We start from the raw sequence: 19,887 nt of genomic DNA on the forward strand, positions 1-19,887 counted from the left end.
TCTGCCCATATAGTTTGCTATAGGCCTATAGTTTGCTGTTTGCTGCCTCCCTCCCTTCTTGAACAGAGGGATTATATTTGCTACTTTCCAGTCTGATGGAACCTTCCCAGAATCTAAGGGATTTTGGAAAATTAGCATCAGCCGCCTCTTTTAAGACTCTAGGATGAAGTCCACCTGGACCTGGAGACTTGTCAGCGCACAGCTCCCTCTGTTTGCTCACTACCGCTTCCCTGGTGTTTGTAATTCCACCAAGTTCCCCTCTCCCTTCCACCTTCTGATTTACGGCTATTACTGGAATGTTTTTTATATTTTCTATAGTGAAGACAGAAGCAAAATATTTGTTCATTTCATCTGCCATTTCCTTATTATCTACTATTAACTCCCCATTCTCAGTCGCTAGAGGGCCAACACTCACTTTACCTACTTTTCTGCTGTTTAAATAGCTGTAGAAACTCCTGCTATCTGTTTTTACATTTCTAGCTAGCTTCCTCTCATACTGTAATTTCTTTCTCCTGATTAACCTTTTAGTCATTCTCTGCTGTTCTTTATATTCTGACCAGTCATCTGACCTGCCACTCATCTTTGCGCAGTTATATGCTTTTTCCTTCAGTTGATGCTTTCCCTAACTTCTTTAGTTAACCACGGATGGTGGGTCCTCCCTTTAGAATTCCTATTTATAGTAGGAATATACTTATTGAGTATTCTGCAATATCCCCTTAAATGTCTGCCACTGCTTCTTTATTGATCTATCCCCTAACCTAGTATCCCAGTCACTTCAGCTAGCTCAGCTTTCATACCCACATAGTTGCCCTTAAAGTTTAAAATATTAGCCTTCAAAACTGGATGTAAAATTCAATCATATTGTGGTCGCTGCTACCTCGGGGTGCCTTTACCCTGAGGTCATTAATTAATCCTGGATCAGTGCTGTTGCCTCAACTTTTAACAATTTATATAAATGACTTGGATGAAGAGACCAAAGGATGGGTTCTAAATTTGCTAATGGCACAAAGATAGGTAGGAAAGTAAGTTGTGAAGAGGACATAAGGAGGCTACAAAGTGGCATAAATAGGTTAACTGAGTGGGCAAAGACCTGGCAAATGGAGTATAATGTGGGCAAATGTGAAATTGTCCATTCTGGGAGGAAGAATATAAGAGAAACGTATTATCTAAATGGTTGAGAGTTTGCAGAGCTACGAGATTCAGAGGGATGAGTGTCCTAGTGCATGAATCACAAAAGGCTAGTATGCAGGTACAGCAAGTAACTAAGAAAACTAATAGAATGTTATTGTTTATTGCAAGGGGAATTTGCATATGAAAGTAGGGAGGTTATACTTCAGTTGTACAGGACACTGGTGAGACCATATCTGGGGTACTGTGTACAATATTGGTCTCCTTATTTAACGATGTATGTAAATGCACTAGAAGCAGTTCAGAGAAGGTTTACTAGATTAATACCAGGAATGGGTGGATTGTCTTATGAGGAAAGGTTGGGCAGGTTAGGCTTGTATCACTGGAGTTTAGAAGAGTAAGAGGTGACTTGATTGAAACCTTTAAGATCCTGAAGGGTCTTGGTAGGCTGGATGTGGAGAGGATGTTTCCTCTTGTGAGAGAATCTATAACTAGGGGTCAGTTTAAAAATGAGGGGTTGCCATTTAAGACCGAGATGAGGAGAAATTTTTTTCACTCAGAGTCGTGTGTCTTTGGAACTCCCTTTCTCAAAGGGCAGTGGAAACAGAGTCCTTGAATATTTTTAAGGCAGAGGTAGATGAGATTCTTGATAAACAAGGGTGTGAAAGGCTATCGGGGGTAGGCGAGAGGTTACAATCAGATCAGCCATGATCTTATTGAATGGCGGAGCAGGCTCGAGGGGCCGAGTGGCCAAGTCCTGCTCCAAATTCGTACGCATGTAATCGAGTTCCAAATACAGAGTTCAGGAAAGGAAACATGGGTCTGTAGATCAATCAGCATTGCTCGGCGGAAGTGACATCAGTAACTCCTTGCTGTGCTTTCAGAGTTAGAATTTTACTTTAGTTTTAATGCTGTATCTTAGAAATTAGTTCTTTCAGTATGAAAAGTCTGTTCATCCCCTTTTGGACATTGCGATCTGAGAAACATTCAGCCACTTGTTCATCATCTCACACATCTCAGAGGATCTGCATGTCAACTGTCATGATTCAATGAAGTCATTGTTCTGTAGCAACATTCATTGAACCATTCTGCTTAATACTGCTGAAGTGGGTGATTTTAGCCTGAATTACACTGGAGTGTCCAGACAGTAGCTTAAAGAGAAATTAACAGTAATGACCAACACAGAAAATAGGACACAACTATTTAAACTATCACAAAAAGCTTAGCTTTCTTCTACATGAGGAAATAGACCTAGTTTTTAAAAAGAGACAATCCAAGGCAATCAAATCTTTGGTTATAGCAAGCTGCTCAAAAATAAATGGACGTCAAGTTACATTCAGTTCTTTTCATTCAAAAGAGATCAATTCCACATCAGCCCTCTAGCATAAATTTGTACTAGGGAGATGGATCTTCCTGAATTAAAGAAACATTCACTCACCCTTAAACATGGGAATCACATCGAAAAGGAGTCACTAATGTGTGCTACCCAAGCTTTGGAGTGCCAGGCTTAAGACTGGCACTTGGCAAGATGTTAGGTTGAAAAGGCTGATCACAAAATATGGAAGGAGGATGTTGGTTTAATCATTAAGCATTTATCAATAGAAAGGAAAAGCAATGGGGCATTTCTAGAATCTTTGAAAAGATTTGAACATAATGCCATCCCCTTGGTCCTGCAGACTGCTGTAGTTATAATTAACAGCCAGAAAAAATTTGTACATTATGTAATCGATGGGATATTGCATATTTTGGGCATTTTTTCCAATCATGCATTGTATTAAGCAAGGCTATTGTTTTCCTAATTATGTCTCAAAAATAAGTCAAAAATTTATAAAAATATGCCACAATGTACTACAGCAGCTGAGTGGTGATGACTGGTACTGTTGTATTATGGGTCTGTTTGATGTCTCAATGATGAGATCCTGAGACTTGCATGTTTAAATGTGAACCATTTATTGTTAATCTTTAACTATGTACAGATCCCAGTCAATGGTATGCATGGCGTTGCTACAAGCTGTCACCAGCTGTTTCTAGAGTGTTCTCCCTGAGTATACTACCATGTGACTCTATACATCATACAGTGGGTGGTGCTATTCTCCAGTCATATGTTAACCCTTGCTCTGCCGAGCACCCTTACATCACAATGGCATGCAGGCACATACAACAACCCCCTTTCTTCTCAAAATAAAACTTCCTCCCTTCCAATGGAGAATAACTATTTGCGATATAATCTTTACTTGCCATCCCTTCAAAAATGCCACCTTTCTTATCACTGCTGCCACCATGTTGTATTATGGGTTCGTCTGATGTCTCAATGATGAGATCTTGAGACTTGGATGTTTAAACATGAACCATTTACTGTTAACCTTTAACTATGGGCAGATCCCAGTTAATGACATCTTTTCCAAACAGCGGAAGAGATAGCATACCAGCTTGTACTTAAGGATTTCAGTTAAAAAAATGACTCTTGACCAAATATCTAGCAAAATAAAAACAGCCAAATAGAGAGGCCTGAAATACACTGTAGCATTGTGTCACTGCCCTTATATACCCACTGATTTTTGGGGGATGAAAAGTCAAAGAATAAGGTGCAGAGATGGAAGAGGGCAAGGAGGCAGTGTGACTGTTCCATTCCTTTTCACCTCTCATGCTGGGTCAACTCACTCACGAGAAGGTTTGGATCTCAGCATTTTCAGGGAACCAAGTATGCAAAGCAGCTCTTTGATTACTTGTGTCTCCAAAAACAGATTTCTAAGGGATACCTAAATCTGAGTAATTCATCCCAAAAGTGCAAGAAGGGGACAAAACCAAAATGGCTGTCATGACTGTCTCAATTTATTAATAGAGTAAATTGAGAAACTTAGCAGGAAAATGGCAGAAGTGTAATTCAAAATAATTTTAAATTGTTACTTTAATGTAAAAAAAAGTCTGTTTCATTATGGCCTCTTGCAAACAATTCATCGTTTGTTTAATTATATCATACCTTCAGTGAAGACATTCCAATTGGTTCATATTCCAAACAGAGGCCTGAAACAGTTTTCATTCAAATTCAGGTAATCCCACACGGTCTCCATTAGATCCTATCTGAACAGCACGGGGGAAGGTTTCAAGGCTGCCAGACTAGTTTTGCACGTTCTACTACACAGAACCTCTCTTGTGATGGCGTGCGAACCACAAAGGGAAGAGTTTGGACCTGTTATCACCTGAGCCCTCCAGCTGCATTCCAACTTGCTGCAGTCAAAAGGATCAATGTCAGAGGTGCATGCCCAAACATCGTCTCATTTATCGCTTATGGGTTTGGTGTACTTCTGTTAGGCATCACATTACCAAGTCCAATATCAGAGCATTGAATGAACCAAAGTAGACTTATTCCACATTCTTTAGTTAAAAAGACATGAAACAAATATAAGTTACTTTATTTTTCTTTAAACTGCAATCTTGTTTTCCCCTTAATGAAACTGCATTTAGTTATGTTTTAATTCATTTTATGGGCTGTGGATGTCACTGGCTAGGCTACCATTTATTGCCCATCCCTAATTGACCACAAGGTGGCGGCGAGCAGTCTCCTTGAACCGCCGTACTCCACGTGGTATAGATACACACACAGTGAGGGGGAGGGGGAGGGGGGAGTTCCAGGATTTTAACTCAGCGACAGTGAAGGAACAATGACATATTTCCAAGTTAGGATGGTGAGTGCCTTGGAGGGAAACTTCCAGGTGGTGGTGTCCCCCCCATGTTTCTGCTGCCCTTGTCTTTCTAGATGGTAGTAGTTGTGGGTTTGGAAGGTCCAGTCTAAAGAGCCTTGGTGAGTTCCCGCAGTGCATCTTGTAGATGGTACACACTGCTGCTACTGTGCATGGGTGGTGGAGGGAGTGAATGTTTGCAGATGGGGTGCCAATCAAGCGGGCTGCTTTGTCCTGGACCGTGTCAAGCTTCTTGAGTGTTGTTGGAGCTGCACTCATCCAGGCAAGGGGAGAGTATTCCATCACACTCCTGACTTGCACTTTTTAGATGGTGGACGGCTTTTGGGAGTCAAGATGCAAGTTACTCACCACAGGATTCCCAGCCTCTGACCTGCTCTTGTAGCCACAGTATTTATATGGCTAGTCCCATTCAGTTTATGGTCAATGATAACCCCCCCACCCCAGGACATTGATGGTGGGGGATTCAGCAATGCTCATGCCATTGATGTCGAAGGGCAAACAAAAGCTCAATGCACTTAAATAGTTTTAAATTAAATTAAATAACTCTATGAATCTATGAATTCACCTAGGATAAAAGTTAACAATAATCATTTTAAAGGTATCCCAGTCTTGTTCCAGTTCTGATCACCACACTTTAGGAAGGATGTGAAGGTTTTGAAAGGGTGCAGAGCAGATTTGTCAGAATGATTCAAGGATGAGGGAATTCAGTTACAAGGTTAGATTAGAGAAGCTGGGGCAGTTCTCCTTGGAGCAAAAAAACTGGAGATTGAGGGGAGATCCAACAGAGGTGTACAAAATTATGATAGGTTTAGATAGGGTGCACAATGAAAGGCAGAACCAATGAGCTAATGGTAAGGACTAGGCACACATGTAAATTTTTGAGCAAAAGATGTCAGTGGTGGTGGTGGGGGTAAGGAAGAACTTTTTTTTTGCCTACAAGGATGGTCAATGATTTCCAAAGGAAATTGGATGGTGAGATCGTCCATGGGCTTTCGGGTAAAAACCCTATATTTTATGTTGGGATGCTGGTTCCTTTAAAGAACCTATAAGGGGTTTCTGGTAAAGAACCTCACTTACAGTAAATGATCATGTGATCAGGTTGCCTGAGGCAACAAGCTTATTTTAGGATAAATAGATTGTGGGTATGGTTCTGTGGTCAAGCAGCAGTTTTTTCAGTGTTTTTTTTTGTTTTTAGGCCAAGTTGGCTGCAAAGAGAAAATGTCTCTTTCAAACAGAATTCAATTGAAATTTTGTGTGTCGGCTGAAAGAGGTTAAAACTCTTGTTAACTGAAGGATGCCTAACAGTGAGTTGGACTTCTGGTATAGCCAAACTGAGCGGGTGCTTGAGGGCGAACGGGAGGGGGTGTGCGAGGGCGCGCACGAAGAGTATAAGTAACTGTGTTCATTGTACGTTTGTCTTTAAGATAGTTATTAGTATTCATGCTCTTTGATTTTTGTGCAGTAAAATTCTTTTGATTTATATCGTGAACTTTGTGGCATCATTATTTTAGTAAATACCTGGGCTTTTGGATTTAAAAAAAAACATTACTGTGGTCTCTACCCAGATCATAATAATAGAACCGGGGAAATAAACTTGCAAAGCCACGGGGGTAGAGCAGGGGAATGCGACTGACTGGATTGCTATACAAAGAGCTGTCATGGACTCCAAAGGCTGAATGGCCTCTTTCTGTGCTGTGATTCTTAGACTGATTGAACCAGATGCATCATTACTGATAATTAAGCATGATTATAATGGATTAAAGACCACAACACTTTATATCAGCTTTATTTATTGTAACAAAAACAGAAAATGCTGGAAAAAACTCAGCATGTCTAACAGCATCCGTGGAGAGAAAAACAAAGTTAACGTTTCGAGTCCGTACGACTCGTCTTTAGATTTATTGTAAAGTTGGTTACATTCCTGCTTTCAAATCATAGTTAGCTGTATTTAACATAAATTGTGAAAGTCGGTTTTGAAGTCTGATCTTTTTATTAGTTCTAACATATAGATGGAATCCTTACAGCTAGGTTGTTTCATTGTGAGACTGCTGTGCTTTTGCTCCTCTGAATCCTGAATTCATTACAAACCACACCTGTGTTAACGCCCTTCCCTGAAACATCTTTTCTAATTGCATTTAAGGATTTCAAGAACAAAAACTGGTCTAGCTGAATTCCCTCCCGAGTCTTCGAAACCACTCCAACTCCTTTAGGACTCCTTTCAACCTACTTTTCTCGGCCAAGCTTTTGGTCACCTGTCTTAATACCTCCTTACGTAAAAATTTTGTTTGATAATGTTCCTGTGAAGCACATCATGTTTTCTTCCATTAAAGCACTGTATAAATGTAAGTAGTTGTTACAGTGTAGGAAAGAAAGGTAACTCAGCAAACCGGGGATCAAACCCAAGACCTTCTGGTCTGTATGATACTCAGTGAACGAAAGAAAGAGCCATTAAATATTAATTTAACTAGACTGATTGAAGCCTCATTCTTCAGTAGCCCTACAACATTTTACAAGATTCATATTCCCTAAATTTTAATGTTGAGTAATGCTAAGCAAAAATCAAGTGAAATATTTGCTCCCATCTTTCATTTTCCTTGGATCTCTCCATTCCATGCACCATTCCAGGCTGAAAGGATGACTGACACCAATGCTAAGCTAATGTTGAATACTCGAAGCTGCTCCACATCACCCTTCACCACTGAGATAGAATACCCAAGTTCAATAATTCAACATGTTGAAGATAGAATAGAATCATAAAATGCTTATAGCACAGGGGGCGGCCATTCAGTCTGTTGTGCTCATGCCAACTCTGCAAGAGCAACTCAGCTAGTCCCACTCCCCTATCCTTCCCCTGTAATCCTGCAATTTTTTTTCTTCAGGTGCTTAATTGAATTCCCTTTTGAAAGTCATGACTGAATCTGCTTGACCAAACTCTCAGACACTGCATTCCAGATCTTAACCACTCGCTGTGTAAAAAAGATTTTTCTCATGTGGCTAGTGGTTCTCTTGCCAGTCAACTTACATGTGTCCTTTGGTTCTCTACCCTTCAGCCAATGGGATTAGTATAACATCAGGATTTGCACCAAAGTTAGATGTCTTATGCATTAAGTCATGCAGACAATTAAATCTCAAAAACTCAGTAATTACCTTTATTAAACCATCTATAAAGACCAGTTTACTGAGGCATTTGCTATCCAAATTATAGCATTGAATCAAATCAGGCTTCTTGCCAGAGCTGTTGGATCATCTTCTAAGTCTCCCTGAATATTAAGTGAGCAAGGTCAACTAAATATTAGTTTGTACAAGTAGATAAGGTAATGAGGCCATACTTAGAACACCATGTACAATTTTGGTCTCTATATTATGGAAAGAATATAAAGGCACTGGAAGAGGTGCAACAATATTTACAGGAGCCTAGGACTAGGGAACATCATCTAAAAATTAGAGCCAGACCTTTCAGGAGGGAAATTAGGAAACACTGCTACACGCAAAGGGTGGTAGAAGTTTGTAGCTCTCTTCTGAAAACAGCAATTGATGCTAGCTCAGTTTTTAATTTTAAATTTGAGATTGATAGATTTTTGTTATCTAAAGATATTAAGGGATATCGGGCAAAGGCAGGTACATGGAGTTAGGTGACAGAACAGCCATGATTTCTTTGAAGGTAGAATAGGCTTGAGGGACTAAATGGCCTACTCATGTTCCCATGATAACAGAACTGAGAGGTTATAACCATTAGGAAAGACTGAACAGGTTAGGGCTCCTTTGTTAAAAGAGAAGGCTCAGGGGCAACTGAATAGAAATCTTTAAAATTATGAAGGTGTTTTGATAAGGTTGCCGCAGAGAAGATGCTTCCTTTTGTGGGGAAGTACAAAACTAAGAGCCATAAGTACAAGATAATTACTAATAAATCTAATAAAGAATTCAGAAAAAACTTTTATTTTACCCAGAGTGTGTAATTAGAATGTGGAAGCTGCTACCACATGGAGTAGTTGAGCTGAACAGCATCGGTAAAGTAGAGTGGGAGAAGGTTTGTGTGGAACATAAACACCACCACAGACTGGTAGGGTTAAATGGCCTATTTCTAAGCAGGATGTTCTAGGTAATTCTATGTAAGACAGATCCAGATGGGTCACTGTGGAGTCATGTAAAATAGGGCAGAAGAGGGGGGAGAAATACAATAGTGCAGAAAGTTTGTAACATCCAGTGAGCTATCCTTCCACAACTTGGCAAACTAGTCCATAGCAATAATGTCCTTTTAGAAAAGGATCTAATGGAAAATAATTGAAAAAAAATTATAACCTTTGATATACAATGGATCAGCTCATATTACAAGAGAGGAAATCCCTGGAATCCTTCCAAACAAAACCACATGATGCATGCATCATAAGAATATTAAATACAACCTTTTGTACAGGCAAAATGTTCAAATTTAATGTCCTACAACTGGAGAAAATTTCCAGGTCACTTTGATCCTCTCCAAAAAAATAAACAATGCTTCTTTACAGCTAACCCTCATTACCCCAAATCCAGAGGAACCAGCAATGCACTATTTTTTTCAACCAAGATCTATTTGAATAACTCTGCCAAAACTTCTCCCAGAATAGTCCACTTGATTGGCACCACATCCACAAACATTCACTCCCTCCACCACCGATGCACAGTAGCAGCAGAGTGTACCATCTACAAGATGCACTGTAGGAATTCACCAAGGCTCCTTCAAACAGCACCTTCCAAACCCATGACCACCACCACCTAGAAGGACAAGGGCAGCAGATAGATAGGAACATCACCACCTGAAGCTCCTCTCCAAGCCACTCACCATCCTGACTTGGAAATATATAGCCGTTCCTTCACTGTCGCTGGATCAAAATCCTGGAATTCCCTCCCTAACAGCACTGTGGATGTACCTACACCACATGGACTGCAGCGGATCAAGAAGGCAGCTCACCACTACCCTCTCAAGGACAACTAGGGTTAGGCAATAAATGCTGGCCTAGCCAGCAAAGCCCACACCCCATGAATGAATAATAAAGAAAGAAAGAGGAATGGTGAGTGCAGGAGAAAGAGAAATGTTTCAAGTAATTTGTAATAAAATTTTAATGGTAAAATATGTTTTCATTTTCCAAGATGTCAGTAGAAAAACTCTAGCTAGTATTTCCTCCCCACTGTCATAGTACATCAAAGCCAAGTGCTGTACCAATGTCCCAGTGGATATTTACTAAGCCATACAGCAGGAATTGTTGAAACCTTCCTGGACTGTTCAACTCAGTATACCAGGTGGCATACTTATACATTGATAGCAAGCGTAGGATTGCTCTTGGGTTTGCTCACTAACACTTTAAGGTATAGAACATTTAGAAGATATAATTCACAGCCTTACATCAACTGCAGTGTGATTGACCAAAACACATCCACTATACTGATGTTTGTCATGGCAGCTACTTTCTATGTTATTATCTTCAATTGGCCTTTTCTTTCACCATAAGGGCATTTAACTTAATTGCCCAACAAGGGATCGATGAGCACAAAAATGTGGTTGTACTGGACATTTATTAAAAGCAATAATGACTGATAGTATAAGGCAGTTTTTAAAAAAATTCTTTCTTGAGATGTGGGCATCACTGGCAAGGAAAGCATTTGTTGCCCATCCCTAATTGCCCTTGAGCTGAGTGACTTGCTTGGTCATTTCAGGGGGCAGTTAAGAGTCAAACATGTTGCTGTGAGTCTGGGGTGACATGTAGATCAGACTGGGTAAGGATGGCAGATTTTCTTCCCTGAAGGATTTTAGTGAACCAGATGGGTTTTTGGAACAATTGATGATACTTGCCATGGTGACCATTACTGAGACTAGCTTCATATTCGAGGTTTATTAATTGAATTTAAATTCCACCAGCTGCCATGGTGGGATTTGAACCCACTAGGGTTACTAGGCCAATGCCATTAACACTACGCTACCATCTCCCCTTATTACAATCAACAACAGTGCTCTATCAATTGTATTTTCTATGCACTTTTTGCAGACTTTAGGGTGGTGGCAAATAAGAGAAAGTCCTAGGAAATTTCTGGGGTGTGATGATTGCTCAAAGTTTCACATCTCTCAAGTTACTAATTTCTTGGCTAAAATAATACTGGCGCATCATCAACCTTCTAACCCAGTTTCTACATCACTTCTAAACTGACTGTTTGGAATCAGTTCAGACTTTCACTTACCCAATGGGCTTGGATTCCATTGAAATCTCACTGCAACCAAGTCATCCTGTACTGATTGGCTGAAGCAGAAGTTTCGAACTCTATCAATTGCATGCTCCCCCTTCAGATTCCCAATGGATGAACAATCTGGAGAAAATGTAACAATATTTAGTTGCCAACTCCTCAAAATTGTTTAACCTACTTGTGTGATGTTCAGTCAAAGATCCAATAACCACAGCTCTAATTAAACTCGCCATTACTATAAAATGAGCCTGAAGCAAGAAATGAAATGAAAATAGAATCACTTTTAAAAAACACAAAAATAGCAAGTTATTAAGAACAATATATTTTTTGGCACTGACAATTGTATGAATACCCAACACAATGCACATTTTCATGCTATTTATTATGATTCTCATAGAATAATTACAGCACGGAAAGAGGCCATTTGGCGCATTATGTCCGCATGTCCAGCAAGGAACCATCCAGCCTAATCCAACTCTATGATTCTTGGTCCGTAATCTTCCAAATGCTTTTTAAATGTTACAAGGATTTCTGCCTCTATCATCCTTTCAGGCAGCGTGTTCCAGATTTCCCCCATCCTCTGGGTGAAAGATTTCCCCTTAAATCTCCTCTAAGTTTCCTACCTCTTACCTATGCCCCCTAGTTATGGATCCCTCAACCAAGCAAAATATGGCCTTCCTATCCACTCTATTTAGACCCCTCAATTTTATACACTTTAATTAGGTTTCCCTTCAGCTTCCTCTGTTCCAAAGAAAACAGCCCTAGCCTAATCTAATCTTTCCTCATTCGCTGCTCAAGAATTCTCAAGGAGGATTTTGGACACAAACATATTCAGTAACAAGTGAAAAGAGGTTTATTTTTCAGTGTGAGGAGCGGGGAGGGGTAGGGGAGAACTTGTGATGCTGCCAAGTAACTCATCTGCAAAATTTATGAACAACAATGGGCTCCCTTATTACTTTATAGTGTAAATTTAATTTAATAAACTCTAACAGATGAGGGAATATTTTAGTAATTAGGATAAAGGTTTTAATTAATAGACTTTGCCACTGAAATAAAGGGAAATGTGGTTTAAATAAGAAGACCTCTTTGCCTTATGTAGACATGAACCAGCAGGTCACCTTGGAAACAGATGCCTTAAGTCTAACTTGGATCATTGAGCACAGCTAAACACAACTCCTCTCAAACAGATGTAGATTAGCAGTTAGCATACAGGAAACCTGGCTCTTTATTTCTATTTAATACAGATTAATTTCAGCTTTACATTACATAACTAAATGTTAGAATGCTTTTGGGAATTTATTTACCTGATCTCAGCAACAATGCAAGGCTGTACTCAGCCACTACAATGTCAAGGATCTAGGAGAATGAATTTCAAAATTTAAAAAAAAAATCGCTAAATCGGAGGGGGATTAACTGACCCTCTGCATGGCGTGGTTTTAGTTAAACTCAGTGTGAATATTCCTGCATCATGTAGAGTGTAATAGGAAACAGGACAGACCCTGTGGGCAAAGCCTGTCTGTACATCCTATGCTGGTTTAGTGGGAATTTATAGTCAGTTTTTATTTGCAACTAAGAGTGCTATAAACTGCACAGACTTTAAAACTACAGTTTGTTCGTGTTTTCATCCTATCCCAGTCATGGTTAATGCCATGCCACATACTGATCAACAGGATTTAGGAGTAGCAATGGTCCCAACTGCTCCTCCTCACTCTGTGCACACAGTTGGCCCATACAGAATTCCACCTGAAAACTTACTCAATGAAGATATCCAAGTTTGACCGCTGATCAGCTTTTAATGTATTAGTTGATGTCATGATTTGCTTTATAAACTACTTGAATACCCAACATCTTTTTTCTTAATAAGTAAATCTGCCATTGTAGATTATTGTTACAGTCAGCTCAATAATGGGATCTGGAGTCAATGTTGAGGGCTCCCAGTGCCACTCCCTAGGGACCAAAATGGAGATCTTTCGGTGAAGACAGAAGGCATGGTTAAAACAATAAATGAGCGCTGTGTGTCAGTGTTTACTGCCGAAGGGTACCTTGCCAAAGCTACGGAAAACAAGGAGGTTGTTGAGATACTGGATGAAACCAAAGTAGATAAAGAGGAAGTATTTGAAAAATAGCAGTACTTAAAGGGGATAAGTGATCGGGTCTGGATAGGAGGCACCCTTGGTTGCCAGTGGGAAGTAAGGGTACAAATGGCACAGGTGCTGGCTATAATTTTTCAAACTTCCGTAGATACAGGGTGGTGCCAGAGGTTTGCAGGATTACAAATGTTCAAAAAAAGGGAGAAGGATAAACCTGTGACCTGACACTTGAAGGCCAATCAGTTTAACATCAGGGGGTCGAAAGCTTTTAGAAGCAATAATTCAGGTGAAAATTAACTGCCACTTGGAATGTGGAATAAAGGAGGGCGAGCATGGATTTGTTAAAGGCAAATCATGTTTTGGCTATCTGGATTGAATTTTAATGGGGTAACAGAGAGGGTGAATGAAGAGAATGCATAAATGAATCAGTTGGTGTTGTGTATATGAACAATCAAAAGGTGTTTGATAGAGTACCACATAATAGACTTGTTAGCAAATTGAAGCCCATGGATAAAAGGGACAGAACACGTTTTTCACATTTTCTCATGTTACATGGATGGGGGGTGGGGGCGGAGGGGGGGTGTGCCACAATACTGGTTGACCACCCTTCATATTTGGTGGGTGGGGTGGTTTTACAGCTGGATGCCCCTTCCTGCTGTGAACCCTCCCCATTTATCCGGGCTGGGGACCAATACCAATCCACCCTGGCTTCCTTGCGCCAGTGGCTGAGTTGGATGTTAGCAGCATGGATACCAAAATGGCTACAGAATAGAAAAGAGAGTTATGGTAAAGTACTTTTTTTAAATTGCATTGGTACACTTCAGGGTTCAGTATTATGGCTACGACTTTTTTTGCTGTGTTGAACGATTTGGACCGGACACAATTTCAAAATTTGTAGATGATACAACTCATGAAAGTGCGGTAAACAGCGAGGAGGATAGTAATAGACTTCAAGGGAGCAAAGACAAGCTGGTGGGATCAGCAGGATTGTGGTAGGTGAAATTCAATGTAGAAAAGTATGTTGTGATACATTTTGGTAGGAAGAATGTAAGAAGTCAGTACATGCTAAATAGCACAATTTTTAAGGGGGTGCAAGAGAGAGAGAGGGGCCTAGGGGTGCACCTGTGCACAAAACTTTGATGGTGGAGGGACAGGTTAATAAAGCATATGTGAGCCTGGCCGTTATAAGTAGAGGCTTAGTGTACAAAAGCCAGAAAATGATATTAAACCTGTATAAGACACTAGTTCAGCCTAGTTGGAGCATTGTGTCCAATTCTGGGCATCACACTTCAGGAACTTTGTAAAGACTTTGGAGAGGGTACAGAAGTGATTTATTAGAATGGTTAGATACGAGGTAGACTGAAAAAGCTGCCGTTGTTCACCTTAGAGCAGAGAAGGCTAAGATGAGATTTGGTAGAATTGTTTAAAATCATGAAGGGTTTAGACAGAGTAAATAAAGAGAAACTGCACATGCATGGGCACATCACCTGCAAGTTACCCTCCAAGCCACACATCACTGATTTGGAACTATATCGTTGTTCCTTCACTGTCACTGGGTCAAAATCCTGGAACTCCCTAACAGCTCTGTAGGCGTTCTTACATCGGTTGGACTGCAGCAGTTCAAGAAAGCAGCTCACCATCACCTTCTCAGGATCAACTAGAGATAGGCAATATAGGCTGGTCTTGCCAGTGACACTCAAATTCCATGAAAGAATTTTTAAAAACTCATCTCATACTTGCCGTATACAGCCATTAGGAATGTGGAAAAAGAAAGTTATAGTGGGTGAACACTGCTTAAGAGAAAATAAGGATTATTAAAAAGCTAGGACTTTTAGGGACTGAACACATTTCAGAGAGAATTTTTTCTAGCTTGAAACCTAGATCTGAAAAAACTTGTGAGAACGTGCCATTTCCCAGCAGTTTTGATAAGTGAAATGTTTAAAAGCACACACATTCCTACCCTTAAATATTAGAACACAAATTCAATGGAATTAAGCAAATGTAAGTGGAAAGAATAAAACAACACTCATTCTGATTAAGTCTAAGGCCATACCACATCAAACATGTACATAGGTAAAAGCAAAACATGTTCAATGCAAATTTTCATTGTAAAACACAGCAACATCAGCACAGTATGTCATTGATCAGTGTGTTGCACAATAGCATTGCTTGTAAATATCAGACAAGAGGTTTAAAACTGCTTCAGAAAATCAGAAAAATTGGCGTTTTCTTTGCTTCTGTCCTTATAATTCCAAAATCAAACATTTACTTTAATGCTTAGAATTTCAACAACCTTTCTTCAAAAAGGTACAGTGCTGTGCTGAGTTAGTCGATTTCAACTTGAAATGTGGTAGGGGTGTCATAATTGGTCACAGTGCCCCTGCATTAGGGAGAGGAGGGGGTGGCAGGGAAGTAGGTGGGGGCTGCAGCCTCTGATCTCTATGCTTTGACCTCTGGTTGAACAACTTATGAATGGGCATTGATCAAAGAGAGAATTGAGACTCGCCTAAATAGCCTGCTGATAAATACCATCAATGTTCACACAAACAATAACCATTAGGGTAGCATGCCAGAGGCTGCCCAGTGCACATAGAACCATAGGCCAAAAAGGATCAGACACCAAGGAAAAGAATACTGGCAGGAAATATTAGATAATAAATAAAAAGGGGAGTTTTGAGAAAAGCTGGCTTGCAATAAATCAATCTTTACCTAGGAACGGCCTTACCTTCATAACGAAAGCCGGATAGTGTTCTGCCATTATCCTGGAAGATAAAAAGTAAGTTTACTGTGAGGCCTACCAAAAATTTACATCCTTGAAATGATTTAATAGCTTAACATGAAAATTGCAGTGTGTTCATACGCCTGCTAGCAAGTTAGGCTCAGTTGGTTACAGGAATGTCACTCTCAATGCCCAGAGCTTCATCATTACCATGCCCTTTGAGATAATTGAAATCCACTGGTGTATTTGCCCTACCAGAAAGTTCTTAAGTTTAGTTCTTCAGCCAGTGAAATGCAGTATCCTATAGGTCCCCTCATTTGGGTCCACACTAACTATACACCCCCATTCCACATATAGCCCAAAGATAATTTAATGCTCAATGTTTAGCAGTTAAAGCAGCAGGAACACAATCATATCAGCAGTCTCAACTAGATCCAGGTTAAATTCTTGTCTCAATGGAAATTCAACTCTAATATTCTCAGCGGCAGTGTTTTATCACCTTTAGATCACACAATATTTGTGTTTTCAATTCTCCCGGAAATGTATAAATACAATGTACCCACACCATCTTCTTACTTGAAGGGGGTGACAACAGTTGTTAGCAACTGAATATAGAAAAAGAAATTAATGAGATGGAGAAGTATTTAAGTAAAACTCACTTGTTCCCTTTAGCTTTATATACTATATTGCTCAACTATAGATAGTAGCTCCATGGCTAAACAATTAAAAATTGTAAAAGGATTTCGCTGCAAGGCAAAATATAAAGGATGCAGTTCAAAAGTCTGATACATAATACAGTAGGCCCTTGTTTAATGTCGCTCCACTTAACATTGTTTCATTTAACGTCATTAAGTTAATGGGGGCCTATAAACTTGCTGATCGTTGCAAGATTCGTTTTAATGTCGTTTCTCTTATGAGTCGATTGGCACCATTTTACAGCAGCTTGCACCACCCCCAAAACCTGAGATTTGTGGCCTCTCCCCCTCCCTGACTCACCCTTTCACTGCCTCCCTCTCCTGGTTCTGCATTCCTTTTGAAGATTCAGATGCAATCTGAAACCGGAGCTCCGATGTTGTGGCAACACGGGTACCGATGGTGCAGAAGCTTCAAGCTGGGGCTGCTACAATCCATGTTTTTATTGAATGCTCCCATCGCATTTCCACAACATTGGAGTTCTGACTTCAGATCGTATCTGAATCTTCAACGGGAAGATGGGTCCAGGAGAGGGAAGCGGCAAGCGTGAGTGAGGGAGTGGGAGGTTTGGCAACTCGGAGGTGGGAGAACAGGGAGAGGCCGCAACTCAGAGGTGGGCAAGGGGGAGGGGGAGGGGGAGGATCTGCAGCGATCAGGAGTATCAGGGAGCGGGAGGTTCAGGGAGCAGGATCCACAGTGAGCAGCAGGTACTGCAATTGGAAGGTTCCATTTTTCCTTTATATTTTTAAACTTATTTTAAAAGTAATTTCAATTACCAAAGTAGGAATTTAGCAATGTAAAATATTTCAATTTAAGAGGTCTAATGTTTTAATATTTGTTTTTTCCTGATAAGGGAAGTTCCTACAGGACCCAACTACAATTTTAACATTGGTTCCCTTAACCAATGTTTAACTTAAAAGTCATGATTTTTCAGGAACATAACCAAAGCTTTAAGCGAGGATTTAGTGTACAAATGAATTCCCCCATCCCACAAGTTAACATTCCTGCCAAAAGGAAATGACATTCATATAAATTGAGGAGAACCTTAAATTGTGGGTATCACTTGCACTGGATGAGATAAGAAAATTTGCACTAGAAAACCTGAAAGGAAAGCTGTGTCTACTCAAGAGTTACCACGCAACTAATTCACTCTAATTAAATAAGTGCAATCACAGGACAGTTTTTTTCTGTACACCCAGATACAAGCTGTGAGCATCAACACAACCTTCTCATTTACTGTATGCTTTCAATTAGAAGACATCTGTTCTCAATCAGATTTTACACAAGTAAAGTTTTCTGCATTCATTTACACTCTTGGATGATGGTAGTTCATTTCATCTGGCAACCAAACTTTTATGAAATATCGACATTTCAAACTATCATATCACATTTTTGGCTTAAATTAAAATCCTGACCAAGCCGAAGCCAATGTACTGTGTAAATGTCAGGAAGAAGCCAACGACTGCATTGTGCCGACACTCCATATCCATCAAGCCTCAAGTGCAACTGTTCGACCGGTCTCTTTCAGAAAGACCTCGAGGGTGACACATCTAATAACAACAAAGCAAGCATTGTACATCAAGATTCAAATGTGTTTTCCATAGATTTCCAGAATATTAATTTAGTTGAAAATATGAATGGTTTGTTTTTCTGAAATCGAAGTGTTGCGTAACTGGGAGCAAACGTACATCAGAAAGCTCAGGGTGATGGGAAAATGGTTTTTCTTTTGCAAGTAAGGACACAGGCAGAGTTTTGGATGACCAAATTTACAAAGGGTAGAACATGGGAGGCTAGCCAAGAGTGCATTTGATTAATCAAGTTTAGAGGTAACAAGGACATGGCTGATGGTTTCAGCAGCAGGTGACCTGAGGCGGGGACTGAATCTATCAATGTTCATAGGTCAAAATAGGCAGTATTGGTGTTGGCATGAATATGTGGTTGGAAACTCAACTCAGGTCAAACGTGACACAGAGGTAGCAAACAGTCTGGTTCAACCTCAAGACAATTGCCAGGGAGAGGGATAGAGTCAGTGGCTAGGGAACAAAGCTTACAGTAGGGACTGATGGCAATGATTTTGGTCTTCCCAATACTAGTTAGATGAAATTTTTACTCATCCAGTGCTGAATGCCAGACAAGCAGCCTGACAACTGAGAGACAGTGGAGGGTTTGAGGGAGGTTCTGGTAAGGTAGAACTGGGTGTTGTCAGATTACAGTGATAGTAACACTGTGTTTTTGATAACATTGCCAAGATTAGAGCCTTGGGCACAGATCTGGGAGATGACAACATATTCAAGGATTTGAGAGGAAAGGGAAGTTGGAAAATGTAGTGATAACTTGTAAGATCAGCGAGGTTAAGGATTTTTTTTGGAGGAAAGTGGTGGCAGATCTGAAGCACTGTGAGACAGTATGTGGCCCAGAGAAAACTCTCCATTGCTTATGATTTGCCATGCTGCTTGTCCAACAACCAATACTGGATGAGCAAAGAATCCCTCCAATTGAACACTTGGTAGACTGAAGGCATTATCTTCTGCCCCTGCCATTCCCTAATTATCTATTCCATCTCCATTCTTAGCCCGTGTCTGGGGCTGATGCAGACTGTTTGCAACCTTGGTATTCCATTTGACCTGACCTGAGCTGAGCTTCTGATCCCATATCCTCACTATCACCAAGGCCACCTGCTTCCACCTCCATGACATCGCTTGTCTCTGCCCTAACCACCGCCATCTGCTGCTGAAACTTTCATCCATGTCTTTGTAACCTCTAAACTCAACCATTCCAGTGCACTCCAAGCTGGCCTCCCAACTTCCATAAACTTGAATTCACCAAAAATTCCAAATACCACAACTTTCAATAACATCATCATCTCAGGATCCTTGGGAGTCATTGCCAACTAGAAGTTGAACTGCATCAGCTATGTCAGTAATATAGCTGAAAGAGCCTGGCCAAAAATCAACACTTTGTGATATCAACACTTATTTTCTGATCTGATCCTCGAAAAGTATTCCACCATCTACAAGGCTCAAGTCAGAACTGGGATAACTGGCCAGCCTGGATTTGTGCAGTTGCAAAAACAATTTATATGTTGCTTTTAATGTGCTAAAATGTCCCAAGGCACTTCATAGGAGCATTATAAAACAAAATATGAGACCAAACTGATGGACTCTCCTGTCGTTTCGACAAATGGGTGTTCAGCAAAAAAAATGATCTACATTCTACTTTGGTATTGTTCCATGTATGACATTAGAACAAGTCTTGATTTGAATAACCTATTGCAAATACTGCATATGAAGTCAGTGTTAGAGGGATGGGAGCATTGGCTTTCCACTGCACTCGCTTGTCCTGA

At 40.2% G+C, this 19,887-nt stretch overlaps 1 protein-coding gene across 1 annotated transcript in view; it reads right to left on the minus strand.

Annotated features, from left to right (window-relative positions):
- il17rd (interleukin 17 receptor D) overlaps nt 1-19,887 on the minus strand; it is an 89,334-nt gene that overhangs the window by 42,771 nt on the left and 26,676 nt on the right. Inside the window, exons 2-3 of the mRNA XM_078543535.1 lie at nt 15,858-15,894; nt 11,040-11,165 (exon numbers count right to left, since the gene is read on the minus strand). Of these exons, the coding sequence (XP_078399661.1) occupies nt 11,040-11,165; nt 15,858-15,894 (163 nt within the window). The remainder of the gene's footprint in view (nt 1-11,039; nt 11,166-15,857; nt 15,895-19,887) is intronic.

The sequence above is a fragment of the Cetorhinus maximus genome, chromosome 6, assembly GCF_964194155.1.
Source record: "Cetorhinus maximus chromosome 6, sCetMax3.hap1.1, whole genome shotgun sequence".
NCBI lineage: Eukaryota > Metazoa > Chordata > Chondrichthyes > Lamniformes > Cetorhinidae > Cetorhinus > Cetorhinus maximus.